Genomic DNA, 18,613 nt, shown 5'->3' on the forward strand with positions numbered 1-18,613 from the left:
ATAATATATATATATATATATATATATATATATATATATATATATATACATATAAAGTCGCAGGTCAGAGTGGGAGGAGAGGGAGGAAACAGGAGCAAAGAGGAGAAAGCGCCCGCCTTCACTGAGAGCAGGAGTGGATGGTAGTATCCAGAATGTTGTTCCTGTTCTGGATGGTAGCATCCAGAATGTTGTTCCTGTTCTGGATGCTACCATCCAGAACAGGAACAACATTCTGGATAGATTCATCTACTTTCTTGATAAATTTGTTAAGTTGTAAAGAAACTTTATGGAACTTATTTCAGCTCCAAATCTGGTTTCCATCTGTTAATAAACGACCACGTCTGACGGCTAGAGATGGACCGAACTCACCTGACCACCGTCATCTTGCAGAAGGAGGGTCTGAGCTGCTTCACGCCGTAGTCACTGATGTTGTTGTTGTCCATGTCCAGTCCCAGCAGCTTCCGACGGTGCTGCAGGACAAAGTTGAGGGCGGTGCAGTCTCCGGAGTGCACGTTGCAGTAACCCAGCTTGATAAAGCTTGCTGTAATGCCCCTCGCCGTCATCTTGGCAATGTCTTTACTCCCCGTCTCAAAGATGCACCTCAGTATCCAGAGAAAGTTGGGCAGGACGTGAACCTTCTTGCCCTCCTCTACATTGCAAGGGGGTAGATCCTGCAGGTGGGACTGGACACTGGTGGACAGGTAGGACTTCAACAAAGCCCGTTTTCTCCTCAGCAAGGCAGGAGACAGCAGGTGCCCCATCAGGACCGCCTGGTTCTTCGACAGCAGTCCGGACAGGAACAGATTAGTGAACTGAAGGTGCTCGGTCTTTGCAAACAGCTTCGTCTCGCTGGGCTTTGCCAAGCTGGTGATGCAAAGAAGCGAAGACCAGCAGGACGTTTCTCTTCTCCTGCTGCACTCTGTGAAGAACTTCAAGATGGAGTCTGCAGCAGCCTGCTGGTCCAGAACCAGAGCCAGAGCAGCCAGGAAGGATTGCAGGGTTATGTGGATGAACTCATAGGCAGCAGGTCCTCCGGTGGCTTCATAGGCCCTGACAGGTCTGAGGAAGCCCAGAGCCAAGTCCTCCTCTGCCAAACCAACGTCATGGACCTCCTCCTCGCTGCAGATGAAGCTGCCTCTCTCCAAACCCTGAAGAGCCAGCCTGGAGAAGGCAGCCAGAGGCCTGAGTCCTGCTCTGAAGGTGTCGGAGGTACAGCGAGGGCTCTTCTTCAGCAGCGACGGCGCTGGCGAGGCCTGGCGGCTGAGGAAGACCTCGGACAGCAGCAGGAAGATGTCGGTCAGGGTGATGCAGGTTTCGGGCAGATGAAAACTGTCGTGCATCGTGTTCAGGTGGCTGAAGCTCTTACAGATGATCCAGCAGAAGAGCGGGGTGGAGCAGAGGCCACAGAGGTGGGGGCTGGCGTCCAGCTGCAGCGACACCTGCTGGCACTGCTCCTCCTCCTTGAAGTGCAAGTTGATGTAAGTCCTGCGGTGGTCCGGAGAGAAGCCGCGCAGCGCCACCTTCTTCCTCATCACCTTGCTCTGCATCTCAATACCAGTCCGGGCGGTCAGGACCTTCTTGGAACCTTTCAGCAGCTTCCCACTGAGCAGGCCAACGAGCAGCTGCATGGCGCTCGCCCTCTCCTCTGGAGACACCACTTCTGGAACATTCATCAAGTCCACATCCTCCTGGATCTCGTCAAAGCCATCGAATGTAAAGATGACCTTCTCAGGGAAGCGCAGGATGTAATCGAAGACTTCGTTATCCGGATCGTGATCCGGGTAGCAGTTGTACTTGAACAGAAGGTCCCTGAGGGAAAGCTGCTCTGCATCCTTGAAGATGCTGAACATCCGGCAGCGGAACTTGAAGAAGAAGATGGCGTCTGTATGCAGCTCCTTCTTGGACCACAGGTTCTGCAGTTTCTGCAGGAGGATGGATTTTCCCACACCGGCATCTCCCATCACGAGGATGATTTCTCCCTGGGGGTTGAAAACCGCGTGGTCTCCCAGGAGCTGGTCCAGACTCTCCAGGAGGCCCAGACTTTCGTTGGAGTCGTCAAGCAGCTCCATGACGGTGTCGGTGTAGAGCTCCTCCAGCCGGGTCTCCTCTCGTTGACCGTACGACATGATGAAGCTGGTGTCGCAGCTCATCTCCTGCTGAAGCTTCTCGCTGAACCTACTGACTGAAAGGATTCTGTGTCGGTTACCTGTTCAGGTGTAATTGTGTGAACAACAGATGGGATTTTCCTGGATGGAGAGGCTTTAGAAGCCAGACTATAATAAAAAAGGTCTTTAGCAACTCATCCATCTGACCTTCACAGAACCAGAATAACCCTGTCACCATTTTTGATGACCTTTATTTTAAAAATCTGGGTTGATTATGATGCATGTACAGTAAGGTCACAGATTCTGTTGGTCATGGTTTAATAAATCTCTATTCATTCTGGCGTGCGACATTCCCAGATTTTGGGTGCACGTACACTTTTATTGAAGATTCTACACAACGTTTAATAAATGAGACCCCTGATCTTTTGCCAAAATACAACATTTGGAGCATCATGAAAGCACAAATCCCATAGAGGAGCTAAAATCCTGCATCAGACCAGAATGGGACAACAATCCGCTCCTAAAACTCCAAAAACAGGTCTCCTCACTTCCCACATGGGATGCTAGCGATGCTAAACCTCATCCTGGAGCTTCTTTTACACATGCTAACAGCTGCTAACGATGCTAAACAAATGTGTTGCTGCCACCAAATTTACACCAAAATCGGCTCATAAAATGACATAATGAGATTCTGGTTATCTTTACCTTCACACATCATCTCAGCATGTTTGGAACTGGGATTGTATTAATACAGCATTGTTCTTGTGGTACTTACTGGGATCTGTGTTCACCACCTTCATCTCAGTCATGTTTCTACTCGGCTCATAGTGGATCTGTTTCATCCACGGCTGCAGGTCTACATACGCCTCACGTACTTTATAAATGATGAAAATGAAATATTCGCAGGCCTCCTCTCCTTTGCACTGGACCAGCTCCAGGATTTTACGCACCTGTAAAATAAAGAAAACAGAGTTAGTGTTTGTATCTGTGAAGTTCCATCCAGCATCCAGACAGGCCTCTCCAACCTGATCTGCCTTGGTGGGCGTTCGCTGGACGATCTCCACATCCTCATTGCAGAAGAATCCAGAAGCCAGCAGGTTGTCCAGGAGGCACTGAATGCTGCGGAGCCTGGACACCAGCAGCTCCCGGTGGAAGGTCAGGATCCAGAGGAATGACACTTCCTGTTTCTGGCCCATCTTCAACCTGCTGCAGTTGGAGAACACACGCTGAAGACAGATAACGGGTTCTTGTCTGGTTCTGTTTGTTGTCAGACCTGGATATGATCAGAACCTTCTGGAACAGAGAATATAGAACTTGTTATCAGGACTAATTGAACTTGATTCGGCCTGTTTAAGTCCTATTTATCTGCTAGATTCCAGTTAGTTTCCACACACCTGCTTAGGTCATGGAGTTCCTCAAGGTTCTGTACTCGGACATATGATATACATGTTAATTTCAATGCAGATAATACTCAGATTTATGTTTATGTGAAATCAATCCATTTATCAGGTTACAATGACATCCTAAAGACATAAAGACTTAGATGACTCAAAGTTTTCTCCTTCTAAACTCAGGCAGACTCAGGTTGTTGTCTTCAGACCTGAGAACCTCAGGAAGTGTCTGTCCAGCTAAAAAAGTTCTCCCGGTGGTTTTACTTCAACTTCCAGTTTTACAGTGAGGAACACTGTACTTCTTCTGTACTTCTGTACTTATTCTGGACCTCCTTCTTTCACCTAGTAATATGGGCAAAATGAGGAAAACCTGCGCAGAAAAACTGGTTCATGGATTTGTTCCTTCCTGATTGTTATTCAGAAAAGTTTCCATCTGGTTCAGAATCCTGCCGAGGATTCTGATCAGGATTATCATCAATATCAGAATTCACTAGTTTTCCTGTTAAATTCAGAATAAAATCTAAATTCTTTTCCTCACATATAAAACTCTCAGTGACCAAGATCCAGCGGATCTTCAAGATCAGACCCTGTCTGAAAACAGATCCCGGTCTGGTTTCAGGAAGTAGACCTCTTCTCTACCTTCAGATCATCTTCAGACGTTCTTTTCTGATGAATCTTCTCGTCAGGTCTGGATTGGTGACCCTGATGGATCCCCTGAGTTCTGCTGCAACAAAGCCAAGACTGCGGGCCTGAAAGCTCCGAAGACATGTCCCAGGATGCACTGGGAAACGTCCCATTAGGCACTGGGTGACGTTCCATTAGGCACTGGGCTCGTGTCTACTAAGTTGTTACTTCTATGATCTGGTTTATAAGAACATAGTTTATAAATCTTTCTTCTGTGGGTGTGTGGAGGATGTGGAAGTGAACTACAGTGAACTGGACTAGACTACAGTGAACTGGACTAGACTGGACAACAGTAAGCTGTACTGGACTGCAGTGAAGTGGACTTGACTGCAGTAAACTGGACTAGACTGCAGTGAACTGGACTGGACTTGACTACAGGGAACTGGACTGGACTTGACTGCAATAAGCTGGACTGGACTGCAGTGAACTGGACTGGACTTGACTACAGTGAACTGGACTGGACTTGACTGCAGTGAACTGGACTGGACTGCAGTGAACTGGACTGGACTTCACTGCAGTGAACTGGCCTGGACTTCACTGCAGTGAACTGGCCTGGACTTCACTGCAGTGAACTGGCCTGGACTTCACTGCAGTGAACTGGCCTGGACTTCACTGCAGTGAACTGGCCTGGACTTCACTGCAGTGAACTGGCCTGGACTTGTCTGCAGTGAACTGGACTGGACTGCAGTGAACTGGACTGAACTGCAGTGAACTGGACTGGACTGCAGTGAACTGGACTGGACTGCAGTGAACTCTACTGGACTGCAGTGAACTGGACTGGACTGGACTGCAGTGAACTGGACTGGACTACAGTAAACTGGACTGGACTGCAGTGAACTGGACTGGACTGCATTGAACTGGACTGGACTGGACTGCAGTGAAATGGACTGGACTGCAGAGAACTGGACTGGACTGAACTGCAGTGAACTGGACTGAACTGGACTGCAGTGAAATGGACTGGACTGAACTGCAGTGAACTGGACTGGACTGGACTGCAGTGAACTGGACTGGACTGCAGTGAACTGGACTGAACTGCAGTGAACTGGACTGGACTGCAGTGAACTGGACTGGACTGCAGTGAACTGGACTGGACTGGACTGCAGTGAACTGGACTGGACTGGACTGCAGTGAACTGGACTGGACTGCAGTAAACTGGACTGGACTGCAGTGAACTGGACTGGACTGCATTGAACTGGACTGGACTGGACTGCAGGGAAATGGACTGGACTGCAGTGAACTGGACTGGACTGCATTGAACTGGACTGGACTGCATTGAACTGGACTGGACTGCAGTGAACTGGACTGGACTGCAGTGAACTGGACTGGACTGCAGTGAACTGGACTGGACTGGACTGCAGTGAACTGGACTGGACTGCAGTGAACTGGACTGGACTGCAGTGAACTGGACTGGACTGGACTGCAGTGAAATGGACTGGACTACAGTAAACTGGACTGGACTGCAGTGAACTGGACTGGACTACAGTGAACTGGACTGGACTGCAGTGAACTGGACTGGACTGCAGTGAACTGGACTGGACTGCAGTGAACTGGACTGGACTTCACTGCAGTGAACTGGACTGGACTTCACTGCAGTGAACTGGACTGGACTTCACTGCAGTGAACTGGACTGGGCTGCAGTGAACTGGACTGGACTTCACTGCAGTGAACTGGACTGGACTGCAGTGAACTCTACTGGACTGCAGTGAACTGGACTGGACTGGACTGCAGTGAACTGGACTGGACTGCAGTGAACTGGACTGGACTACAGTGAACTGGACTGGACTGCAGTGAACTGGACTTGACTGCATTGAACTGGACTGGACTGAACTGCAGAGAACTGGACTGGACTGAACTGCAGTGAACTGGACTGGACTACAGTAAACTGGACTGGAGTGCAGTGAACTGGACTGGACTGCAGTGAACTGGACTGGACTGAACTGCAGTGAACTGGACTGGACTGAACTGCAGTGAACTGGACTGGACTGGACTGCAGTGAAATGGACTGGACTACAGTAAACTGGACTGGACTGCAGTGAACTGGACTGAACTGGACTGCAGTGAAATGGACTGGACTGAACTGCAGTGAACTGGACTGGACTGCAGTGAACTGGACTGGACTGGACTGCAGTGAAATGGACTGGACTGAACTGCAGTGAAATGGACTGGACTGAACTGCAGTGAACTGGACTGGACTGGAGTGAAATGGACTGGACTGAACTGCAGTGAACTGGACTGGACTGGAGTGAAATGGACTGGACTGGACTGCAGTGAAATGGACTGGACTGAACTGCAGTGAAATGGACTGGACTGAACTGCAGTGAACTGGACTGGACTGGAGTGAAATGGACTGGACTGAACTGCAGTGAAATGGACTGGACTGAACTGCAGTGAAATGGACTGGACTGAACTGCAGTGAAATGGACTGGACTGGACTGCAGTGAAATGGACTGGACTACAGTAAACTGGACTGAACTGCAGTGAAATGGACTGGACTGAACTGCAGTGAACTGGACTGGACTGGAGTGAAATGGACTGGACTGAACTGCAGTGAACTGGACTGGACTGCAGTGAACTGGACTGGACTGGAGTGAAATGGACTGGACTGAACTGCAGTGAACTGGACTGGACTGGAGTGAAATGGACTGGACTGGACTGCAGTGAAATGGACTGGACTGAACTGCAGTGAACTGGACTGGACTGAACTGCAGTGAACTGGACTGGACTGGAGTGAAATGGACTGGACTGAACTGCAGTGAACTGGACTGGACTGGAGTGAAATGGACTGGACTGAACTGCAGTGAACTGGACTGGACTGGAGTGAAATGGACTGGACTGAACTGCAGTGAACTGGACTGGACTGGAGTGAAATGGACTGGACTGAACTGCAGTGAACTGGACTGGACTGGAGTGAAATGGACTGGACTGAACTGCAGTGAACTGGACTGGACTGGAGTGAAATGGACTGGACTGAACTGCAGTGAAATGGACTGGACTGGACTGCAGTGAAATGGACTGGACTGAACTGCAGTGAAATGGACTGGACTGAACTGCAGTGAACTGGACTGGACTGGAGTGAAATGGACTGGACTGAACTGCAGTGAACTGGACTGGACTGGACTGCAGTGAAATTGACTGGACTGAACTGCAGTGAACTGGACTGGACTGGAGTGAAATGGACTGGACTGGACTGCAGTGAAATGGACTGGACTGAACTGCAGTGAACTGGACTGGACTGGAGTGAAATGGACTGGACTGAACTGCAGTGAACTGGACCGTAAAGGTTTACTTTCGTTTTGCATTTCACACAGAAACATGTGGTCTGATGTCAGAAGAAACTTCTCGTTTTCATGGATCTGATGGTTGTAAATATGACACAACTTCAGACTAAAACTTCTTGTTTGTTTGTTAGAAAAACCTAATCACTTATGTTCCTTTCAGACAGAAACAGAGGAAATAAAAGCGTGACATGATCCGCTTTGGGCCCCACAAAGAACACTGATCAATCTATAATCCATCACTTGATCCATCTTCCAGTCAGAGGTCACGCGATTTACCATCACACGATCGGAATTAATAAAAGTTCGTCAAACCGGAAGGTCAGAGAAAAAAGGCCGATCACGTGACCGCTGGTTCTGTTTGAACTACAGCTTACCTGTGATCCAGGTGAGCGCCTGCTCTCAGTCAGCTGACAGCTCGCAGAACTTCACCTGGTCCAGACTCCGCCCATAGATTTAAATCACCTGGAAGTGTCGCGAGCGTCCGTTACGTTCCGGTGTGTCCACCTCCACCCAGGTCTGTATGCTGATCGGCTCCGATCGGAGGAAGTGAAAGTGTTCCGTCAGCCAGCACGCGCTTTCGCAACTCCCTCCTGGTGCGTTCAGGGAGCCACATGTGCGTGGGACGTCCTAGTTTCCACCATCCTCATCTGTCTGCGAGCAGACACGAATCCGTATTTACCAAACGTCTCCGAATTACTCCTAAAAACACTCCTAAGAGTCGATTTATGAGTTTAAAAAGTTTCTTTCCGAGCATCTCACTCGGGCTTTTAGCGAAGTGTGGGACTGACGTCAGTCTCAGAGCAGGAATACGACAGTACGAGGTGACGTCACTTCCAGGTCCATCGAATCGACCAGTCGCTGAATGGATCCGTTTATCTAAGAATCTGGAAATATCTTAGAGAGACAATAAATGCAAAAGAGAGGAATTTCTTCTCACCATAAACCAACAAGATTGTAAAAATATATAAATCGGCAAAGAATCAAATGTAAATGTTTTCTAATTCAAATCCTTTATAAAAATTTTATTGTAAAATTGTGTACATTTGCCTATTAATAATTATTTTAAAATTGGACTTTTCAAGTTATAACGTGATACTTTTATTTTGAAAACGTACAACTTCCTGAATTAGGAAACTGTGCGCGTGGAAGATCAGAGAAATGTCTAGTTTACCAAATGGGATGAAGTTGTTCTTCATGGAGATATTGTGATGGTTAAACTGGGAGAGATGACGATAAACCAGACAGAATGACGTCACGGCGGTGCGTTAGACAGCAAGGCCACAGGCGTTACCAAAAGCTACTACACACATACACACACACACACACACACACACCAGACACGTGCAACACACTGCTGCAGGCAAGTTTCACATTTTTACACCACTATATATCAAAGAGATGCAACATGAGGATTCAGGTGACAACTCTGTGCTTACTGGTGAGATGATGCTTCTTATTTAACCCAGATCATAGATTATTCCCTCTGAGTCTGAAAAGCTGCTCTTTGTCAAATAAACCAACGCATCCTTTCACCTGCTGTCTCTGGCCTCTACAGAAAACTCCAAACACTTAGGACGCCTCCGGAGGGCTCGTAAATATCTGGAGGAGCAGGTTGGACTGGAGACCGATGACATTATCAGGGGCGGTTTTTGCTGCGGGCAAGGTGGGCGACCGCGCAGGCCACAATGGATTTGGAGGTCTTTCTATAAAAAAAAAGAAAATTGCCAGTTTTCCCTCTATTTGCTGGTGGTTCTTTTCCCTACACGTATATTTTGTTGTTAATCTTGATTCTTCTTTAAAACGCTGAGGTGGTGCTTTTCTGGATTTATATTTTCTCCTGGGATTATATTATCAGGTTGATGTTCTCGTCATAATACTCAATACCGTATTTTTTGTGCCACAAAGTGCACTAGTTTAGATATTGGGCGCATGCTAAAACAAATGTTAAACAAAGTAACAAAAGAAAAACAGTGAGTTTGGCTGAACGTTATTCAACTACAGTACGTATTTAACACACACATTATTTTTTATCAATATGTTGTCACAAATCCATCAAAGTCCTCATTTTCTGTATCGAAATTGCACAGCTGTTCAATTTTGCCACCAAGCATACGGGTTGTCTCTTGTCATTGTCGGAGTCAGTCTATCACACTGGCTTCAGGGAAAACTCGGACAGCAGTCACAGGAGATAGGGTAGCCCTGGCATCCACAATCCCCTCACATAGGGTGGCGTAATTTGCCCGACGCTGCCTCCTAGTCTTTGTAAAGGTGTGTTCGCCATCTCTCATCCGCCGCTCCCATGATGCTCGAAACTTGACTTTAAACGTCCTGTTTACACCGATATCCAGCAGTTGGAGTTCTTTTGCTAATCCTCCTGGAATGATGGCAAGCTCCGAATTCATTTGCTTCACTCGATTTTTCACAGTAGATTTTGGAACTCATCACACACATAAGCTGTACCAGGTTTAAAGGTGCACTGTCATTTTTGAGAAAATGAAAGGCTTTTAAATGCGCCCTATGGTGCAGAACATACGGTAGTTGGACTCGACGCCTGCTTGGGCTCTGGACCCAGTTAACTTGAGAAGGGCTGTACCTTCTTCTCTGGAGTTGCTCCTGGTGAGAGCCGTCAAGCAGATGCCCCCGGCTTGGTGCCTGCATGTTGGAGTTTACCCCAGTAAACCACGAAAGGGTAGTTTCCCTCGCCTTCAAGTAGGGGGATGGGTTAGGGGTTAGATGGTTGTCTGTGCTTATGCACCTAACAGAGTACCCAACCCTCTTCCTGGAGTCTTTGGAGGGAGTGTTGGACGATGCTCCCTTTGGGGACTCCCTTGTTCTGCTGGGGGACTTCAATGCTCATGTGGGCAATGACAGTGAGACCTGGAGGGGAGTGAGTGAGATGCATGGTCCCCCCCATACCCAAATGGCGTCTCGTTGTTGCACTTCTGTGCTCGTCATGGATTGTCCATAACAAACACCATGTTTGAACATAAGAGTGTCCATATGTACACCTGGCATCAGGACTCTAAATCGTGTTTTATGGCGAGAAGGCTTTTTTCCATGGGTTGCCATAGTAACACCATTTCTCCTATTAGAAAGATTTGAATAACGTTTAGTCCATATCTTGTCATTCAGCTTCCTGCCAAATTTGTAGTCAATCGCATAAATCCCCTCAAACTAGTTTGTTCAAATACAATGCGCTCAAATTGGAAAAAATGGGGTAAAAAATGGGTCGTAAACGGCAAGATGGTGGACACCCCGTTGCCACTGAAACAGGTGTATGATTGACTTTTTTGGCTTGCCTTGGGGTGTTACACATGTGTAAGCTCGGACCCTAATTACAGTGCTGGGGAGGTTGGAAACCCCAAAAGGGCTTATTGAGAACCTCACCATGGTTTTATTTTCTGCCTTTGGTGTTGCCGTTTCTTGTTTCTCCAGATGTTTTGTGTACAGCAGATTCAGAGTTGGCGTGGAGGTAGGGACATTTTACCGCCAAGTTGTGTTTTTATACATCTCAAAAGTTGACTAGAGTTGGTGTACTGCGGATTTTGTGCATGGGGCAGCTTTATAAAGAAGGTCCTTCTCCTTACATATAAAGCCCTCCACAACCAGGCACCACTATATATCAAAGACCTCATTGTTCCTTATATACCAAGCAGAGTACTTCGTTCGCAGACTGCAGGCTTACTTGTGGTTCCTAGAGTCTCAAAGAGCCGAGCAGGAGGCAGAGCCTTTGGTTATCAGGCCCCTCTCTTATGGAATAAGCTCCCAGTTAGTGTTAGGGAAGCAGACACCCTCCCCACCTTTAAGACTAGGCTGAAGACTTATCTTTTTGATAAGTCCTATAGCTAGGGATGGTTAGCATCCCTTAGTTATGCTGCTATAGGTTTAGACTGCTGAGGGACATTTCCTGATACACTGAGCTTCTTTCTCTTTATCTCTCTCTTTTACCCCCCCATAACAGTGTTGCATCATTAACATGTATGTCTCCTGTCTCAGCAGGTCTCCCTGGCCGGGAGTAGCAGTTCCTGTTGTCTGTTGTCTTTCTGTCCTCTTCCCCCCACACAGCAGAGGCAGATGGCTGCCTGTCCTGAGCCGGGTTCTGCCGGAGGTTTCCTTCCTGTTAAAAGGGAGTTTTTTCCTTCCCACTGTCGCCAGTGTGCTTGCTCAGGATGGGAGATTGAGTTGGACTCAACTCAATCTGTTGGTTTCCTTATATAGGCTGTTATGAATTGGCCTTCATTATGTTTTCCCCTCTGTCTGTAAAGCGTCTTGAGATGGCATTGCCGTGATTTGACGCTATATAAATAAAGTTGAATTGAATTGAACTGAATTGAGTCGCTGGTCCGGACTCTAGGGCCAGAATCCAGCAGGTGTTCCATGTGTTGTGAGATGTTTCTTACCCATGAGCAGATTAGGCAGCTCCATATATGTGATTGGGACGGAGGGTATGCGCAGTACGTGCTACTGGATGTTCGGGACCAGAAGTGTGTTTGTGTGCGGTGTGTAGGAAAAAATAAGGGTTGAGGAGACGGCGATCGGAGCAGATAGAAGTCTATGGAGCAATCACTGTATGCCCGTACATCCCTGAAAATAAAGGCAACCTCTTCAGTAGATGCGGCCTGTCATTGTTTTCTTTATATGGCCCTCCCTACTCCTAAAGGCTGACTGAGAACCCAAGGAAGTTAGCTCCAGAGAAACATAGAAGACTAGTTCGGTCGGCCTGGGGGATCTTCCCTTTAACTCCGACCACAGCTGGAAAAGAATCTGGGAAAGGTGAACACATGCATCCCTGCTCCAACACACCTGACTCAAACTAATCAGTCATTGTGCAGAACTTCATTGGCTGTTGGATCCATTTAATGGAAGCCAGGTGTGTTGGAGCAGGGATACATGGAAAACCCGCAGGACAAGGGTCCCTGAAGACTGACTTTGGGCACCTCTGACCGAAACAATGTTGGTTTTCTATCTGAACTGATCTTTAGATCATGTAAAAGACAAAAAAAGTTTAGCGTGTGTTGTGGTGGAAATATTCTGGCCTTGAGAAGTTGTAATACATCTAAGAGTCAACTGTCTTCTTACAATGAGTATTTTATTATAAACTAATACAAGAACGTGCTGGAGCTTGGAGAGAGAACTCTCTCTGCAGATGCTGAAATAACACCTGATTATAAACCATGCTTAACTCCTCCTAGTTGCTGGGCAGACCACAGAAAACAATCATTCTCTTATTTAAGACTAAACTGAACTCACTAAGCATCAATCACTCACTATATTACCTTTAACCTTTAGACAACTGGTCAACAAGCAGCTGACAAAAACAGATGTGCTGCAGGAAACTCTTCCTGTCTCAGACTTCATCTGCACATTCCAGACAAGGTCATATATGAGTTAAAGAAAGCTTTGTGCATAGATACAAAACACATCAGGATCACAGCAAATCAATGCATATATGTCTAATATCTAATACAAACAAAACCCATCATAATTTCTCCTACAGTGTCTGTTCTTATTTCAGCAGGAGGTCAAACAATCAGGCCTGATGGAGAAACAACACATTTATTATAAAGAACAGATGCATACATACTTTTCACTCACAGGTGGCTTGGAAGTAAAACATTAACATTACTGTGCACACATCCTAAACGCATACAGACTTCTACACACACACACACACACACACACACACACACACACACACACACACACACACACACACACACACACACACACACACACACACACACACACACACACACACACACCTGTGCAGGTATTGAACAGAGTGGAGAGTAAACCTGAATCCAGATGAATCTGCTGATGCTCGTATAGTGCAATTCATTCATTTCTATTTTATATACATCATCATGTTCTTCAACAATCACAAGAAAATACAGGAAGAAAAGACAAAAAGAAAGAATAAAACTATAACCATAGAAGCCACAGGTTCACATCCACTCAAGTGGTTCAGTTCGTCTTCATGACCAAACTGCTTGAACCTGACAACCAAGCCCAAAACACAGCAAATGTCTGCTACGCATGGTAGTCTAGTCCAGTCTGGTCCAGTCTGGTCCAGTCCGGTCCAGACCCATCCAGTCCAGTCTGGTCCAGTCTGGTCCAGTCCAGTGCAGTCCATACCCATCCAGTCCAGTCTTTTCTAGTCCAGTCCAGACCCATCCAGTCTGGTCCAGTCCAGTGCAGTCCATACCCATCCAGTCCAGTCTTTTCTAGTCCAGTCCAGACCCATCCAGTCTGGTCCAGTCCAGTGCAGTCCATACCCATCCAGTCCAGTCTTTTCTAGTCCAGTCCAGACCCATCCAGTCTGGTCCAGTCTGGTCCAGTCCAGTGCAGTCCATACCCATCCAGTCCAATTTTTTCCAGTCCAGTCCAGACCCATCCAGTCCGGTCCAGTCTTGTCCAGTGCAGTCCAGTCTAGACCCATCCAGTCCGGTCCAGTCCAGTCCAATCCAATCCAGCCCAGACCCATCCAGTCTGGTCCAGTCTTGTCCAGTCCAGTCCAGTCTAGACCCATCCAGTCCGGTCCGGTCCAGTCCAGTCCAATCCAATCCAGCCCAGACCCATCCAGTCCGGTCAAATCCAGCCCAAACCCATTCAGTCAGGTCTAGTCTGGTCCAATCCAGCCCAGACCCATCCAGTCAGGTCCAGTCTGGTCCAATCCAGCCCAGACCCATCCAGTCAGGTCCAGTCTGGTCCGGTCCAGTCCAGTCCAGTCCAGACCCATCCCGTCCAGTCTAGTCCAGTCCATACCCATCCAGTCCAGTCCAGTCCAGACCCATCAAGTCAGGTCCAGTCTTGTCCAGTCCAGTCTGGTCCAGTCCAGTCCAGACCCATCTAGTCCAGTTCGGTCTAGTCCAGTCCAATCCAATCCAATCCAGCCCAGATCCATCTAGTCTGGTCAAATCCAGCCCAAACCCATCTAGTCAGGTCCAGTCTGGTCCAATCCAGCCCAGATCCATCCAGTCAGGTCCAGTCTGGTCCGGTCCGGTCCAGTCCAGTCAAACCCAGACTCATCCAGTCCGATTTCATCTGGTCTAGTCTAGTCCAGTCCAGCCCAGCCCAGACCCATCAAGTCCAGTCCAGTCCATTTCAGTCCAGTCCAGTCTGGTCAGGTCCGATCCAACCCAGACCCATCTGGTTCAGTCACGTCCGGTCCAGTCCAGTCCGGTCCAGTCCAGTCCAGTCCAGTCCAGTCCAGTCCAATCTGGTCCAGTCTAGTCCAGTCCAGACCCATCCAATCCAGTCTGGTCTGGTCCAGTCCAACCCTGCATATAAGATAGGGGAAGCACTAACACAGAGCATAAAGAAGTCTTTGGGGGTCTTTAGCATTAACATTCAGGAGAAATCTTTCAGTGTTAATCTGATTACTTGTAATCGAAGAACTGCTCTTATCTAGCAGAGTTTAATCGGGTTATGATGTCTACATGGTGACTAGAATAATCTAGAGTAAACTAGATTACTACAGAAATCTAGGTGGTCACTGGATAAACTGCATGGATGGATGGATGGATGGATGGATGCATGGATGGATGATGGATGGATGGATGGGTGATGGATAGATGGATGGATGATGGATGGATCAGTGGATTGGTGGATGGATGGATGGATGGATGGATGGATGGGTGATGGATGCATGGATGGATGATGGATGGATGGATGGGTGATGGATGGATAGATGGATGGATGATGGATGGATCGGTGGATTGGTGGATGGATGATGGATGGATGGATGGGTGATGGATGGATGATGGATGGATTGGTGGATGATGGATGGCTTGGTGGATTGGTGGATTGGTGGATGATGGATGGCTTGGTGGATTGGTGGATGGATGGATGGATGATGGATGGATTGGTGGATGATGGATGGCTTGGTGGATTGGTGGATGGATGGATGATGGATGGATGGATGGATGGATGGATGATGGATGGATTGGTGGATGATGGATGGCTTGGTGGATTGGTGGATGGATGGATGATGGATGGATGGATGGGTGATGGATGGATGATGGATGGATTGGTGGATGATGGATGGCTTGGTGGATTGGTGGATGGATGGATGATGGATGGATGGATGGATAGATGGATGGATAGATGGATGGATTGGTGGATGATGGATGGCTTGGTGGGTTGGTGGATGGATGGATGGATGAATGATGGATGGACTGTTTTGCAGAGTTGGGTCACAGACCCAGTAAGGTTCCAGTCTCTGTAGAAGCCCAGCGGTATTTCATTGGAGATGGACTGACAGGAAGCGAGACACTGCAGAGCTGCAGTTCCATGCAGCAACACATGGTGGCACCACATCATCCAGCCCAGCTGGAAGAAGCTCAGCAACATGGCGGATCTGAATGCTCAGATCTCACTCTCATAGGTGTGCATGTAGGTCTTCAGTGAGAGGATTTCAGCGTAGCTCCGAGTGGTTCTGCGGTAGAGGTCCAGGCCGGTCAGGATCTCTATGTCTCTGACCCGAGCTGTGTGCATCTTCATCAGGTCCTCCACCCAGCGGGACTCGTCCTCTGAGCTCTGCAGGAGGCATCCAGGAGATCATGTTTGGTTAGTCTGAGCTGTTTTCAGAAAACTTCACCTGAACCTCTAGGTGATCCCTGCGCTTCATAAACACGTCTGTGCATCAAACATGACTCTGTACATGATACCACATACTGGCGGGTAAAACCTGAATGGAAGGATGGACGGAAGGATAGAAAGAGAGAAAGTGAGTGAGTTCTATACTGGGAGCAGTTCTGTTTTCACTAGGTTAATTCCACTGCTATGCTGATCATACCCTGCTTTATTTTCTTTATTTAATCTGAAGAGAGAAATTCATTATTTAAATTCTGGACTCATTTAGGAGACTTTGACCCCACAATGATGCTGCATATGTTCATGGAAAACCCTAGAAAGACAAACTCTGAGTAAACAAAGGAAGCATCCACAATAGTTTGGTGCATTCACATTTCCCCAAACAAAGACTTTCTGAGTAAACGGAAAGTCCGCTTTCCTCGGATTTGGATCGGAAAGGCTGATGTGAACGAGACTCTGGTGTTGCCCCGGGCGATGTGTTACTGACATAACAGGCAGAAGATTGTAAAAACTCTTCTTCATGCTTAGACATAAATTGTTGTGTCCCCCAGGGGTCTGTGTTGGGATCCAGATCAGGATCAGGACCAGAACCAGTAAGGAAATCTGCCATCAGAACCAGAACCAGGAAGGAAAACCTCCATCAGGACCAGAACCAGGAAGGAAAACCTCCATCAGAACCAGAACCAGGAAGGAAAACCTCCATCAGGACCAGAACCAGGAAGAAAAACCTCCATCAGAACCAGTCTCTTTTTCAGACCTGATGACGGGCTTTAAGGTCTGGATGAGCTGAAATTTTTCAACATTAAATAAAAATTGAAAGTGTCCAGGGTGGTCCTGGACCAGTAAAGACACCCCGGACGTCCAGGATCATCCTCGGTGGTCCTGGACCAGTAAAGACACCCCGGACGTCCAGGATCATCCTCGGTGGTCCTGGACCAGTAAAGACACCCCGGACGTCCAGGATCATCCTCGGTGGTCCTGGTGGACCAGTTTTTCCAAGAAGCATCAACTGTTTCCGAGCTGCAGATCACTCTGGTGCTGAAGGTTCCTCCTGCAGGTCTGGTATCGTCCAAAACGTCATTAAAATCCTTCATTAATCCAGATTTCTGTCATGTTGTATGGTATTGCTCCAGTTTGATCCTGTCTTCAAGCTTCCCTGTGGAATCTGGAGGTGACTTCAACACCTTTCTCTTGACAATGGCGCTGCTAGCAGCTTCTGAAGGATCCACATCCTCTACGGGATTCTTCTTAGAGTTCTACAGACATGTCAGAAAACACATGCAGATATGATGGCGTGTTGCTGCTTACGTTGCAGGTCTCGTCATTGCTGGGTCGGTGCGGCAGAATGAAGGCGGCACTGCTGAGCGGCCCACTGCACGAGTCTGCAGCCTGGGTGAAGTCCAAGCAGCTGGTCAGAACCAGGAAGTAGTGGGTGGGGATGGGGATGGTCCCGCCCATATACCTGCAGAAGACATAACAGTGGCTTCATGTCCTCCAGCTGGTCCTTCCCACCTGCAGGTGCTGCTCTCACATCACAATTCTGATTAAACTGTTGTTGTGCAGCACTTTTATAAACACTTCTCAGGATTTTATGGAGAAAAAGATTCAGTTTAGCCCTGATGTTAGACGGGCGGATGCTTTTTATAGTTCCCTGTACGGGGTGAGTCCTTCAGCTGGACGACTGTTTTTATGCTACCTGCTGCGTTCTCTGAGCAACAAGGTAAAAATCTGCATCTTGCTACAGAATAAATAAAAGCTGAGGTGGAGGAAGGTTCCTACTCTCTGATCTTCTCGGCAGAGTCTCGAACTCCGTTGTAGTCGTGATCGAATATGGGTCCTGTGAGAACGTTAACTCCATTTCTCTCCATGGCATATTTTTTCACCAGAACTCTCTGGAAGTAAGTCCATATTCCTGAGCAATGTGGACGGAGAAAAGGATGAGAGGAGCAGTAAGAACTGGGACAAGCAATAAGAATAAAGTGGTTCATAGCTTACTCCTGAAGGCAGGATACATGGGAACCGTGTTGGTGATGAGCAGGGCTTCATATCGTTTATCCAAGTTGGACGACAGCTCTGATAATGAAGAAAAACAGATTTATTTTACATTTTGTTCAAAATAAATCAGAGTTTCTGGCTGATACGTACGTGGTGGGTAGAAGAAGGCGTAGGTGATGTGTCGGTCTGCTCTGTAGTTGGTACAGGACTGACTGGAGGCTGCAGGGACTCTGGAATCTGGTCTCACACAGCTGGACAAACTTTCAGGGAGAGGAGACACCTCCACCTGGAGAACACAGGAGGCAGCAGCTGTTAGTCATCATGAAACAGCCCAGCAGAGGCACCGGAAGCAGCCACTTCACGGCCTCCATAATAGCTGTACGATGTTGCTTCACTTATCACAACCCACAGAAAAGCCACAAAAAACAGAAAAGACAAATAAAAACACAATATGACGATGAAAGACAAGTGATCCCGCTGCAAATGTCTGAGATTTAGAAGAAGTGAATCAAAAAAACCAACGCTGACACGAAAGTCAGTTGTAGTTCAGTTGGTCCGCCTGTTT

General features: G+C 47.7%; 2 protein-coding genes across 2 annotated transcripts in view; both read right to left on the reverse strand.

The window, feature by feature from the left end:
* The window catches only part of nod1 (nucleotide-binding oligomerization domain containing 1), a 33,210-nt gene extending 25,225 nt beyond the window's left edge, over nt 1-7,985 (reverse strand). The window contains exons 1-4 of the mRNA XM_079241181.1: nt 7,833-7,985; nt 3,131-3,311; nt 2,881-3,055; nt 370-2,182 (exon numbers count right to left, since the gene is read on the reverse strand). Of these exons, the coding sequence (XP_079097307.1) occupies nt 370-2,182; nt 2,881-3,055; nt 3,131-3,301 (2,159 nt within the window). The 5' untranslated portion in view covers nt 3,302-3,311; nt 7,833-7,985. The remainder of the gene's footprint in view (nt 1-369; nt 2,183-2,880; nt 3,056-3,130; nt 3,312-7,832) is intronic.
* Nucleotides 7,986-15,825: 7,840 nt separating this feature from the next.
* Nucleotides 15,826-18,613, reverse strand: part of enpp2 (ectonucleotide pyrophosphatase/phosphodiesterase 2) — a gene marked incomplete at both ends in the record, with an annotated part of 41,371 nt that continues 38,583 nt past the window's right edge. Inside the window, 5 exons of the mRNA XM_079241182.1 lie at nt 15,826-15,996; nt 17,362-17,515; nt 17,833-17,965; nt 18,049-18,126; nt 18,199-18,334. Of these exons, the coding sequence (XP_079097308.1) occupies nt 15,826-15,996; nt 17,362-17,515; nt 17,833-17,965; nt 18,049-18,126; nt 18,199-18,334 (672 nt within the window). The remainder of the gene's footprint in view (nt 15,997-17,361; nt 17,516-17,832; nt 17,966-18,048; nt 18,127-18,198; nt 18,335-18,613) is intronic.

This window comes from Telmatherina bonti (genome assembly GCF_933228915.1).
Source record: "Telmatherina bonti genome assembly, chromosome: 5".
NCBI classification, from domain to species: Eukaryota; Metazoa; Chordata; class Actinopteri; order Atheriniformes; family Telmatherinidae; genus Telmatherina; species Telmatherina bonti.